We start from the raw sequence: 12,468 nt of genomic DNA, 5'->3' as shown, positions 1-12,468 counted from the left end.
ATAAAAAGTGAGTGAGTAGGCTGCATAGATTTCATGACTAGAAGCTCAAAAGACGAAAACGTCATTGTTTTTTTTTTTTTTGTAAATTGAAATTTGCTGTCGTAAATGTTAGCAACACCTCCGCCTTTGCCGGATGCACGGGGGGTATGGTCACTAATGTAACCTGGGGGTGAGGCCTCATTTAGTAGTAACAGTATATTCATCAGGCTTAAGCCATGTTTCAGTCAGGCCAATCACATCAAGATTATGATCAGTGATTAGTTCATTGACTATAACTGCCTTGGAAGTGAGGGATCTAACATTAAGTAACCCAATTTTGAGATGTGAGGTATCACAATCTCTTTCAATAATGGCAGGAATGGAGGAGGTCTTTATTCTAGTGAGATTGCTAGATGGAACACCGCCATCTTTAATTTTGCCCAACCTAGATCGAGGCACAGACACGGTCTCAATGGGGATAGCTGAGCTGACTACACTGACTGTGCTAGTGGCAGACTCCACTAAGCTGGCAGGCTGGCTAACAGCCTGCTGCCTGGCCTGCACCCTATCTCATTGTGGAGCTAGAGGAGTTAGAGCCCTGTCTATGTTCGTAGATAAGATGAGAGCACCCCTCCAGCTAGGATGGAGTCCGTCACTCCTCAACAGGCCAGGCTTGGTCCTGTTTGTGGGTGAGTCCCAGAAAGAGGGCCAATTATCTACAAATTCTATCTTTTGGGAGGGGCAGAAAACAGTTTTCAACCAGCGATTGAGTTGTGAGACTCTGCTGTAGAGCTCATCACTCCCCCTAACTGGGAGTGATGTGGTAGTAGTAGTATCGTAGTGGTAGTAGTAGTATCGTAGTGGTAGTAGTAGTATCGTAGTGGTGGTAGTAGTATCGTAGTGGTAGTAGTAGTATCGTAGTGGTAGTAGTAGTATCGTAGTGGTAGTAGTAGTATCGTAGTGGTAGTAGTAGTATCGTAGTGGTAGTAGTAGTATCGTAGTGGTGGTAGTAGTATCGTAGTGGTAGTAGTATCGTAGTGGTAGTAGTAGTATCGTAGTGGTGGTAGTAGTATCGTAGTGGTAGTAGTAGTATCGTAGTGGTGGTAGTAGCATCGTAGTGGTAGTAGTAGTATCGTAGTGGTGGTAGTAGTATCGTAGTGGTAGTAGTATCGTAGTGGTAGTAGTAGTATCGTAGTGGTAGTAGTAGTATCGTAGTGGTAGTAGCATCGTAGTGGTGGTAGTATTATCGTAGTGGTAGTAGTAGTATCGTAGTGGTAGTAGTAGTATCGTAGTGGTAGTAGTAGTATCGTAGTGGTGGTAGTAGTATCGTAGTGGTGGTAGTAGCATCGTAGTGGTGGTAGTAGTATCGTAGTGGTAGTAGCATCGTAGTGGTGGTAGTAGCATCGTAGTGGTAGTAGTAGTATCGTAGTGGTGGTAGTAGCATCGTAGTGGTGGTAGTAGCATCGTAGTGGTGGTAGTAGTATCGTAGTGGTAGTAGTAGTATCGTAGTGGTAGTAGTAGTATCGTAGTGGTGGTAGTAGCATCGTAGTGGTAGTAGTATCGTAGTGGTAGTAGTAGTATCGTAGTGGTGGTAGTAGCATCGTAGTGGTGGTAGTAGCATCGTAGTGGTAGTAGCATCGTAGTGGTAGTAGTATCGTAGTGGTAGTAGTAGTAGTAGCATCGTAGTGGTAGTAGCATCGTAGTGGTAGTAGTATTGTTGTGGGGGTAGTAGTAGTATTGTAGTATTATAGTAGTATTATTGTTGTGGTCTCTCCCTGTATGTATGAGTTGTATTTGTCTCTCCAGGATCCTGACGGTGTCCCAGCAGCACCAGTTAACCCAGGCCCAACAGCAGGTCTCCGGGCTGGAGGTAGAGAGTCTGCAGCTACAGGTCCAGGTCACCACGCTGCTCCAGACCAAGGATGTGTTGCAGGGTGAGCACTGACACTCGTTGCCTTAAAGATTAATCCCAATTTCCATTTGGCAGGAGACAGAAAGTCAAGGAGCTTACTTCCAGAATCTAAGCCTACTGTAGCCTACATTAAAAAATATTGCAAAAGTGCCACAGATTTAACTCTCTGTGAGTTGGGTTCTCCAGAACCAGCCCATTTATCCACATCTTGTACCTGTTGATTTTCAAGAGTTATTCAACTCATCATGGTTTTGTCGTATTGGTCCCTGATATCTATATCCTCCAGGGGAGGTCCAGTGTCTGAGGGGAGAGATGGAGAGAGGGAGGAGACAGACGGAGAAGGAGAAACAGGAGGAACGAGAGGAGAGAGAGAGGAGCCAGAGAGAGAGCGAGGTCTGGCATGCTGACCTGGAAAGGCTACAGTTACTGGTAGATCAGACGACAGAGAAAGGGACGAGAGAAGAGGAGGAACGGAGAGAAGAGAAGGAAGGATGGCAGAGCGAGAGGATGGCGTTGAGCTCGGAACTGGGGCACAGAGACGGAGAGGTGGTGGCGATGAAGAACAGGATGGAGGGATTGGAGAAAGAGAAGGAGGAGATGTCGTGTCTGTTGGAAGAGAGAGATGCAGAGCTGGAGAGACTAACCGCAGAACACAAGAGTCACCAACACAGAGAGAGAACACTGAAGGAGGAGGGGGAGAGATGGAGGGAGAGAGCAGAGGAGGGAGAGAGATGGAGGGAGAAAGCAGAGGAGAGAGCAGAGGAGGGAGAGAGATGGAGGGAGAAAGCAGAGGAGATAGCAAAAGAGGTGGAGAGATGGAGGGAGAGAGCAGAGGAGGGAGAGAGATGGAGGGAGAAAGCAGAGGAGAGAGCAGAAGAGAGAGAGAGATGGAGGGAGAAAGCAGAGGAGGGAGAGAGATGGAGGGAGAAAGCAGAGGAGAGAGCAGAAGAGAGAGAGAGATGGAGGGAGAGAGCAGAGGAGGGAGAGAGATGGAGGGAGAAAGCAGAGGAGGGAGAGAGATGGAGGGAGAAAGCAGAGGAGAGATCAGAGGAGGGAGAGAGATGGAGGGAGAAAGCAGAGGAGATAGCAAAAGAGGTGGAGAGATGGAGGGAGAGAGCAGAGGAGGGAGAGAGATGGAGGGAGAAAGCAGAGGAGAGAGCAGAAGAGAGAGAGAGATGGAGGGAGAAAGCAGAGGAGGGAGAGAGATGGAGGGAGAAAGCAGAGGAGAGAGCAGAGGAGGGAGAGAGATGGAGGGAGAAAGCAGAGGAGAGAGGAAAAGAGGTGGAGAGATGGAGGGAGAAAGCAGAGGAGGGAGAGAGATGGAGGGAGAAAGCAGAGGAGGGAGAGAGATGGAGGGAGAAAGCAGAGGAGAGAGCAGAAGAGAGAGAGAGATGGAGGGAGAAAGCAGAGGAGGGAGAGAGATGGAGGGAGAGAGCAGAGGAGAGAGCAGAGGAGGTAGAGAGATGGAGGGAGAGAGCAGAGGAGTGGGAGAGAGAAAACGCGAGACTGAGTCAGCGGCTCACTGAAAAAGAGAAGAATAACAGCGAACAACTAAAAGCTGTAAAAAGAGAGAGTGAGAAGATAGCGGAACAACTGAAAAAGGAGGAGGTAGACGGAAGGAAGAGATCAGAGGAGATGAAAACTAGAATGATCTCACTGGAGGACGAAAGAGACAATCTGGAGAGGGAAATGGATGAAATGAGTCAGAGGTTTAAAGAAACAAAGAATAAACAGAGTGAACAACTGGAAGACAGAAGAAGAGAGATGGAGAAGGTGGCAGAACTTCTGAGAACAAAGGAAAGAGAGATGAGAAAGAGAGAGGAAGAGATGACACAGCTGAAAGCCATGGTCATGTCTCTGGAGGAAGAGTTGAAAGACATTGAGATATTAAAGGCAAACCTTCAGGCTTTAGAAGAGGCCAACGCCAAACTCCGGGACAAGGAGATAGAGGAAGAGAAGAAGACGGAAAAGAGAGAGGCAGGAGAGAGGGAGAGGACTGAGAGATTGAAAGAAGAGTTGGCACAGAAAGACGTGGAAGTACAGGAGCTCCGGAGCAGGATGGAGGAATTGGAGAAAGAGGAGGAGGAGATGTCGTGTCTGTTGGAAGAGAGAGATGCAGAGCTGGAGAGACTAACCGCAGAACACAAGAGTCACCAACACAGAGAGAGAACACTGAAGGAGGAGGGGGGAGAGATGGAGGGAGAGAGCAGAGGAGGGAGAGAGATGGAGGGAGAAAGCAGAGGAGAGAGCACAGGAGGGAGAGAGATGGAGGGAGAGAGCAGAGGAGGGAGAGAGATGGAGGGAGAGAGCACAGGAGGGGGAGAGATGGAGGGAGAAAGCAGAGGAGGGAGAGAGATGGAGGGAGAAAGCAGAGGAGAGAGCAGAAGAGAGAGAGAGATGGAGGGAGAGAGCAGAGGAGGGAGAGAGATGGAGGGAGAAAGCAGAGGAGGGAGAGAGATGGAGGGAGAAAGCAGAGGAGAGAGCAGAGGAGGGAGAGAGATGGAGGGAGAAAGCAGAGGAGATAGCAAAAGAGGTGGAGAGATGGAGGGAGAGAGCAGAGGAGGGAGAGAGATGGAGGGAGAAAGCAGAGGAGAGAGCAGAAGAGAGAGAGAGATGGAGGGAGAAAGCAGAGGAGGGAGAGAGATGGAGGGAGAAAGCAGAGGAGGGAGAGAGATGGAGGGAGAGAGCAGAGGAGAGAGCAGAAGAGAGAGAGAGATGGAGGGAGAAAGCAGAGGAGTGGGAGAGAGAAAACGCGAGACTGAGTCAGCGGCTCACTGAAAAAGAGAAGAATAACAGCGAACAACTAAAAGCTGTAAAAAGAGAGAGTGAGAAGATAGCGGAACAACTGAAAAAGGAGGAGGTAGACGGAAGGAAGAGATCAGAGGAGATGAAAACTAGAATGATCTCACTGGAGGACGAAAGAGACAATCTGGAGGCAGAACTGAATAAAAATGAACTATTGAAGAACAAAATGTTTGCCGCGGAGAGAGAGAACACACAGCTCAGAGAGAGGGAGAGAGAAAGATACCAGGAGGAGAGTCTGAGAAAGAAGAGGAAGGAGTCAGAGGGAAGGGAGCGAGAGGAGAGACTGAGAGGAACGCTGGAGCTGAGAGAAGGAGAGGTTGAAGTCTTGAGAGTGAAGTTGATCGTCTTGGAAGAAGAGAGGGATGAGGGGAAGAGAGAGCGGCAGACACTAGAGGGGAAGATGGAGAGACAGATGGCTCAGCTGAGGGAAAGAGAAGAGGAGGTAGAGAAACTGAGGGAGGAGGAAGAGGAGGCAAGGGCGAGGCTACAGCAGAGAGAGGAAGAGTTGAGGAATCTGAAAGACAGAATGCACCAGTCAGAGCTCTCAGAGAAACATGTTTCACACCTTCTGATAGAGACCGAGTCTTTACTAGAGACGGAGAGGAGTCAGAGCAGAGACAGGAATAAAGCACTACACTTGGCCAAGGAGGAGAGGGAGAGGGAGAGAGAACGGGCACAGGAAACAGAGCAGCAAAACGAGAGACTGGAAGAGGAGGTGAAGAAATGGAAAGAAAGAGTGGAAGAACGGATAAAAGAGGTAGCAAGGCTCTCGCAGCTCCTGAAGGAGAGAGAGGAGGAGGTGGAGGACTTTAGGGTGAGAACGGTAGAGAACGGTGGAGAAAGACAGAGACAGGAGGACGTGTTGAGGAGGAACAAGGAGGAGAGGGAATGGTTGGGTGCCCAGCTGAGAGAGGAACAGGCGGAGGGAGAGAGACTGAGGTCCAGACTAGAGGAGGTGCAGAGAGGACAACGCCTCCTGCAGGAGGATAGAGGATGTCGCGTGGAGAGGCTGGGTGCTCAGGTTAAATCCCTGGAGGAGGAGAGAGACCATCTCCTAGCTGAGATCAGGAAGAAGGAGAGAGAGGCTGGGATCCTGAAAGATGAGACTCACAAAGAGAGGAGAGAAAAGGAGAGGACTGGCTCCTCACTGAGAAGGATGGAGGAGGAGTTGAAGGAGAGCAAGGAGGCGCTGGCCCTCAGTCTGGCCATCCTGAAGGAGCAGGGAGCCGAGATGACCAGGAGCAGGGAGAGAAGCAGGAAGGAGGTGCAGGAGAAAGAAGGGGACAACCAGAAGATGAGAGAGGGGCTGAAGACGGCCATGCAGGAGATGTCTACCCTGAAACAGCTGCTGGAGGAGAGCCACGGGGAGGGGGAGAGACTAAGGAGCCTCATGCAGGAGAGGAAAGAGGAGATGGTGAAGAGCAGGGACGAGAGCCTGCGTGCTGCCCGGGGGGAGGTGGAGGAGCTCCGAGGGAGGACCAGGGCTGTGGAGCAAGAGAAAAGGGAGGTGGAGAGGAAGCTCGGAGACAGAGAGGAGGAGCTGGAGGAGGTGTTGGGAGAGAAGGAGAGGAGACAGAAGGAGATGGAGGAGGTGTTGGGAGAGAAGGAGAGGAGACAGGAGGAGCTGGAGGAGGCAGTGAGAGAGAAGGAGAGGAGACAGAAGGAGATGGAGGAGGTGTTGGGAGAGAAGGAGAGGAGACAGGAGGAGCTGGAGGAGGTGTTGGGAGAGAAGGAGAGGAGACAGGAGGAGCTGGAGGAGGCAGTGAGAGAGAAGGAGAGGAGACAGAAGGAGATGGAGGAGGTGTTGGGAGAGAAGGAGAGGAGACAGAAGGAGATGGAGGAGGTGTTGGGAGAGAAGGAGGCTGAGCTGACCAGCACCAGGGCCAGACTGGATGTCCTGGAGAAACAGAAGACAGAGCTCAGATGTCTGGCTGCTGAGAAGAGTCAGGCAGTTACACAGCTCAGAGAGAGGATCAGAGAGGTGGAGGGAGAGATGGAGGGAGTGAGAGAAGAGAAGAAGAGAGAGATGGAGGGAGTGAGAGAAGAGAAGAAGAGAGAGATGGAGACGTTGAGACAGGAAGAGCAGCAGAGGAGGGAGAGTCTGAACGGGCGGGGCCTGGCGTGCGAGTTAGTCACGGACATGCTGAGAGAGAAGGAGACAGAGCTGGAGAGGGTGAGAGAGAAAGCTTACAGAGAGGAGAGGAAGAGAGACACAGAGGAAGTGAAACTGCAGAGTCTGCAGAAAGAAGAGACGGACGAACAGAGGAGACTTGGAGAGCCCGGGGACCAGAAGAGAGGAGAAGGAAGTCAGGAGTGTCCAGGAAGAGATGTCTGGCTTCGGGACGAGGTAGTTACTCTGAGGAAGAGAGTGTCCTCCCAGCGCCTGGACAGAGAGGAAAGGGAGACACTGTTGAGACAGAGAGAGACAGAGCTTTACACCCTGAGAGAGAGAGTAGAGGAACTCAGTAAGGACAGAGACCGTATCACAGCTGCCCTGGAGAAGACTGAGGCTTCCATGATTGGCTACCGGGACAGAGCCCACCAACAGGAGCAGAGCAGAGGGGCGGGATCTGAGGTTAGTACAACTGCGCCCCAAATGGCCCCTATGGACCCTGGTCAATAGTAGTGCACTATATATAGGGAATAGGGTGCCATAGCGCCCTGGTCTAAAGTAGTGCACTATATAGGGAATAGGGTGCCATAGGGCCCTGGTCTAAAGTAGTGCACTATAACATTATAACCCCCCCAAGGGACATTATAACCCCCCCAAGGGACATTATAACCCCCCAAGAAATGTTATAACCCCCCAAGGGACATTATAACCCCCCAAGAAATGTTATAACCCCCCAAGGGACATTATAACCCCCCCAAGGGACTTTATAACTGCCCAAGGGACATTATAACCCCCCAAGAAATGTTATACCCCCCCAAGGGACATTATAACCCCCCCAAGGGACATTATAACCCCCCAAGAAATGTTATAACCCCCCAAGGGACATTATAACCCCCCCCCCCAAGGGACATTATAACCCCCCCAAGGGACATTATAACCCCCCCAAGGGACATTATAACCCCCCAAGAAATGTTATAACCCCCCAAGGACATTATAACCGCCCCAAGGGACATTATAACCCCCCAAGGGACATTATAACCCCCCCAAGGGACATTATAACCCCCCCAAGGGACATTATAACCCCCCAAGGGACATTATAACCCCCCAAGGGACATTATAACCCCCCCAAGGGACAGTTTTCCAGTTGTGAGCAGCAATTCAGTGTGTGTCTGGTGAGTACCTGTCAGACCTGTCTGTCCATACAGGAGACAGTAGTGCTGTACAGTTCACTACACGACTCTGGTGTAAAAGACCATCTGTCTGTCCTGCAGAGGTCCGCGGTCCAGCTAGAGATGGACCCTGTGGTCCAGGACCGTCTGTCTGTCCTGCAGAGGTCCGCGGTCCAGCTAGAGATGGACCCTGTGGTCCAGGACCGTCTGTCTGTCCTGCAGAGGTCCGCGGTCCAGCTAGAGATAGACCCTGTGGTCCAGGACCGTCTGTCTGTCCTGCAGAGGTCCGTGGCCCAGCTAGAGATGGACCCTGTGGTCCAGGACCGTCTGTCTGTCCTGCAGAGGTCCGCGGTCCAGCTAGAGATGGACCCTGTGGTCCAGGACCGTCTGTCTGTCCTGCAGAGGTCCGTGGCCCAGCTAGAGTTGGACCATCGACGGCTACAGAGGAGGAATACACAACTGGAACAACGAGCTGACAGACTGAAGACCGAGAGGAAACGCCTCAGAGAGCTGCTGATACAGGTATTCTGATCAGTCTCACCTTATTTACCTGCAGAACCAAAACGTCAGTTCAACCTGATTTCGGATCCCGAATAGAAAAGAGGTGCCTTCCACACTTGCCTGTTTTAAAATGTTTTTTTTTTTTTAATTTTAAGTCCCAAGACTTGGATAATTCAGAACAGTTACCTTACTATTTACAATTACGCTTCTGCTGTGGTTTGTTTTAAAAAGACGGAGAGAGGATCGTCACGTCGTGAGCTGTCCCAGTCCTCCAGCAGAGACGGAGACAGAGCCCAGGTTAGTCATAAACCCGTCCAGCAGAGACAGAGGACAGGTTAGTCATAAACCCGTCCAGCAGAGACGGAGGACAGAGCTCAGGTTAGTCATAAACCCGTCCAGCAGAGACGGAGGACAGAGCTCAGGTTAGTCATAAACCCGTCCAGCAGAGACAGAGGACAGGTTAGTCATAAACCCGTCCAGCAGAGACGGAGGACAGGTTAGTTACCCGTCTACTAACTACTCTGGTTGTTGTCATATCATTAACAGTTACAAGTCAATCTGCTATTACAGTGCGGTTAGACTGCACCAAATAACTCATCTACAAATCACTTTGCATCCCAAATAACTTCAGTAAATATGTGAGTGGTAAATCTGTACGGAGGCTTACTCAGTGGTGAGGAGGAGAGGGAAAAAAATCCCCTGAAATGTGCTGAATTTAGACAGAGCGTTAACTCCTTTCTGTTGTGCAGGAATCCAGGGGTTTGGTTGGTCTGGAAACAGAGGAGTTGAGACGCCTTCGGACCAAGGTGAAGGAGCTGGAGGACCAGGTAGGTCACCCACCGTGGCTCGTGTCCCAATCTGGATCCAATTCCCTTAAAAGGGCTCATCGGAGTTCAGAACGGTGTCCTATTGACCGCGGCGTCTGATCATTATAGATCGTAGCTATTGACCGCGGCGTCTGATCATTATAGATCCTAACTATTGACCGCGGCGTCTGATCATTATAGATCAGAACTATTGACCGCGGCGTCTGATCATTATAGATCGGAACTATTGACCGCGGCGTCTGATCATTATAGATCGTAACTATTGACCGCGGTGTCTGATCATTATAGATCAGAACTATTGACCGCGGTGTCTGATCATTATAGATCGTAACTATTGACCGCGGTGTCTGATCATTATAGATCGGAACTATTGACTGCGGCGTCTGATCATTATAGATCGTAACTATTGACCGCGGCGTCTGATCATTATAGATCATAACTATTGACCGCGGTGTCTGATCATTATAGATCGTAACTATTGACCGCGGCGTCTGATCATTATAGATCGTAACTATTGACCGCGGCGTCTGATCATTACATTATAGATCGTAACTATTGACCGCGGCGTCTGATCATTATAGATCAGAACTATTGACCGCGGCGTCTGATCATTATAGATCGGAACTATTGACCGCGGCGTCTGATCATTATAGATCGGAACTATTGACCGCGGCGTCTGATCATTATAGATCGTAACTATTGACCGCGGCGTCTGATCATTATAGATCGTAACTATTGACCGCGGCGTCTGATCATTATAGATCAGAACTATTGACCGCGGCGTCTGATCATTATAGATCGTAACTATTGACCGCGGCGTCTGATCATTATAGATCGTAACTATTGACCGCGGCGTCTGATCATTATAGATCGGAACTATTGACCGCGGCGTCTGATCATTATAGATCGTTACTATTGACCGCGGTGTCTGATCATTATAGATCGTAACTATTGACCGCGAATCCTGTAAGGGAATATGGTGTCATTTCAGGTGTGGTTATTCATTTATCAAGGTGTTTTGAACGATTCACCTTTATTTAAACGTTAAATGTTCCCAAACCTCGCAGGTACACCAACTACAGCTGACGCTCGTCCTCGACCACCGGGAAAGGGTGGAGTTTATCCAACACTCCTCCAGGAACAACCAATGGCTGGTGTCTCTTCGCCAAGACTTGACTGATTCTCTGGTGTTGGTCTCGCAGCAACCAATCCCCTCTGTGCTGGAGTCAGAGACACACCGATTGGATAGGAGTGCCAGGGAGGAGGAGCTGAGATTGTCTCTCAGTCAGAGTTGAAGATGAAGCGCAGTGTGTTTGCCTCCGGAATGGCACCCTATTGTCTTCCAGGGCTCTGGTCAAAAGTAGTGCACTATATCTGGAATAGGGTGCCATTTGGGTCAAAAGTAGTGCACTGTATCTGGAATAGGGTGCCATTTGGGTCAAAAGTAGTGCACTATATCTTGAATAGGGTGCCATTTGGGTCAAAAGTACTGCACTATATCTGGAATAGGGTGCCATTTAGGTCAAAAGTAGTGCACTATATCTGGAATAGGGTGCCATTTGGGTCAAAAGTAGTGCACTATATCTTGAATAGGGTGCCATTTAGGTCAAAAGTAGTGCACTATATCTGGAATAGGGTGCCATTTGGGTCAAAAGTAGTGCACTATATCTTGAATAGGGTGCCATTTGGGTCAAAAGTACTGCACTATATCTGGAATAGGGTGCCATTTAGGTCAAAAGTAGTGCACTATATCTGGAATAGGGTGCCATTTGGGACTCACCCTATGTATACTGAACAAAGATATATACACAATATCAACAATTTTACTGAGTTACAGTTCATATTAACTCAATCGAAATAAATTCATTAGGCCCTAATCTATGGATTTTGCATGACTGGGCAGGGGCACAGCCATGGGTGGGCCTGGGAGGGCATAGGCCCACGCACTTGGGTGCCAGGCCCAGCTAATCAGAATGAGTTTTTTTTTACCACAAAAGGGCTTTATTACAGACAGAAATACTCCTCAGTTTCATCACCTATCCGGGTGGCTGGTCTCAGACGATCCTGCAGGTGAAGATGCTGGATGTGGAGGTCCTGGGTTGGCGTGGTTACACGTGGTCTGATGTTGTGAGGCCAGTTGGACGTACTGCCAAATTCTCTAAAACGACGTTGGAGGCTGCTTATGGTAGAGAAATGAACATTCAATTCTCTGGCAACAGTTCTGGTGGACATTCCCTACAGTCAGCATGCCAACTGCACGCTCCCTCAAAACTTGAGACACATCTGTGGCCATTGTGTTGTGTAACAAAACTGCAGATTTTAGAGTGGCCTTTTATTGTCCCCCAAGCACAAGGTGCACCTGTGTAATGATCCTGCTGTTTAATCAGCTTCTTGATATGCCACACCTGTCAGGTGGATGGATTATCTTGGCAAAGGAGAAATGCTCACTAACAGGGATGTAAAACTAATTTGTGCACAACTTTAAATGTTGTGTTTATATTTTTGTTCAGTGTAGTTATCATATACCTTTTATGCGTTTGAATCCGAGTTGGGGTCAATTCACTTTTCAATGAAGTCAATTCAGGAAGTGAATATTTCCGATTCATGAAAGTCCGATTCCGACTTAGGACGCCTTTCATGCCCATTTCAGTAGTTGGTATTCAGACTTAACTTATGAAGGTGTGTAACGTGCATTTCTCTGAATACATTTAATTAAACCGCTGAAAACCCTCACACAATGCTGGGCGACAGATTTTCTTGTGGATTTTTCATACAGTCGGGGTTTTCAGTACATGTGTCTTCAGCCATCCCTTTAAATATCTTTTAATTAGAATATAGAATCCATCGAGAGAACAGGTTCAGAATATAGAATCCATCGAGAGAACAGGTTCAGAATATAGAATCCATCTAGAGAACAGGTTCAGAATATAGAATCCATCTAGAGAACAGGTTCAGAATATAGAATCCATCTAGAGAACAGGTTCAGAATATAGAATCCATCTAGAGAACACGTTCAGAATATAGAATCCATCTAGAGAACCGGTTCAGAATCCATCTAGAGAACAGGTTCAGAATATAGAATCCATCGAGAGAACAGGTTCAGAAAATAGAATCCATCTAGAGAACACGTTCAGAATATAGAATCCATCTAGAGAACAGGTT

At 48.9% G+C, this 12,468-nt stretch overlaps 2 protein-coding genes across 2 annotated transcripts in view; both read left to right on the top strand.

The window, feature by feature from the left end:
* The window catches only part of LOC106591428 (uncharacterized), a 101,457-nt gene extending 96,785 nt beyond the window's left edge, over positions 1 to 4,672 (top strand). The window contains exons 18-19 of the mRNA XM_082969221.1: positions 1,786 to 1,913; positions 2,178 to 4,672. Coding sequence (XP_082825347.1) covers positions 1,786 to 1,913; positions 2,178 to 4,669 — 2,620 coding nt within the window. The 3' untranslated portion in view covers positions 4,670 to 4,672. The remainder of the gene's footprint in view (positions 1 to 1,785; positions 1,914 to 2,177) is intronic.
* Positions 4,673 to 6,826: 2,154 nt separating this feature from the next.
* On the top strand, positions 6,827 to 12,044 carry LOC145850429 (uncharacterized). The gene is made up of 5 exons (XM_082969222.1): positions 6,827 to 7,271; positions 8,081 to 8,500; positions 8,711 to 8,776; positions 9,229 to 9,306; positions 10,374 to 12,044. The coding sequence occupies exons 1-5, from the start codon at positions 6,837 to 6,839 to the stop codon at positions 10,599 to 10,601; spliced, it is 1,227 nt and encodes a 408-aa protein (XP_082825348.1). The 5' UTR covers positions 6,827 to 6,836; the 3' UTR covers positions 10,602 to 12,044.
* Positions 12,045 to 12,468: the final 424 nt, after the last annotated feature.

Source organism: Salmo salar, chromosome 25, assembly GCF_965601325.2.
Source record: "Salmo salar chromosome 25, fSalSal1, whole genome shotgun sequence".
In the NCBI taxonomy this organism is placed as follows: Eukaryota; Metazoa; Chordata; class Actinopteri; order Salmoniformes; family Salmonidae; genus Salmo; species Salmo salar.
The sequence above is the reverse complement of the archived record's forward strand: the minus strand, read 5'-3'. Positions and strand labels throughout refer to the sequence as shown.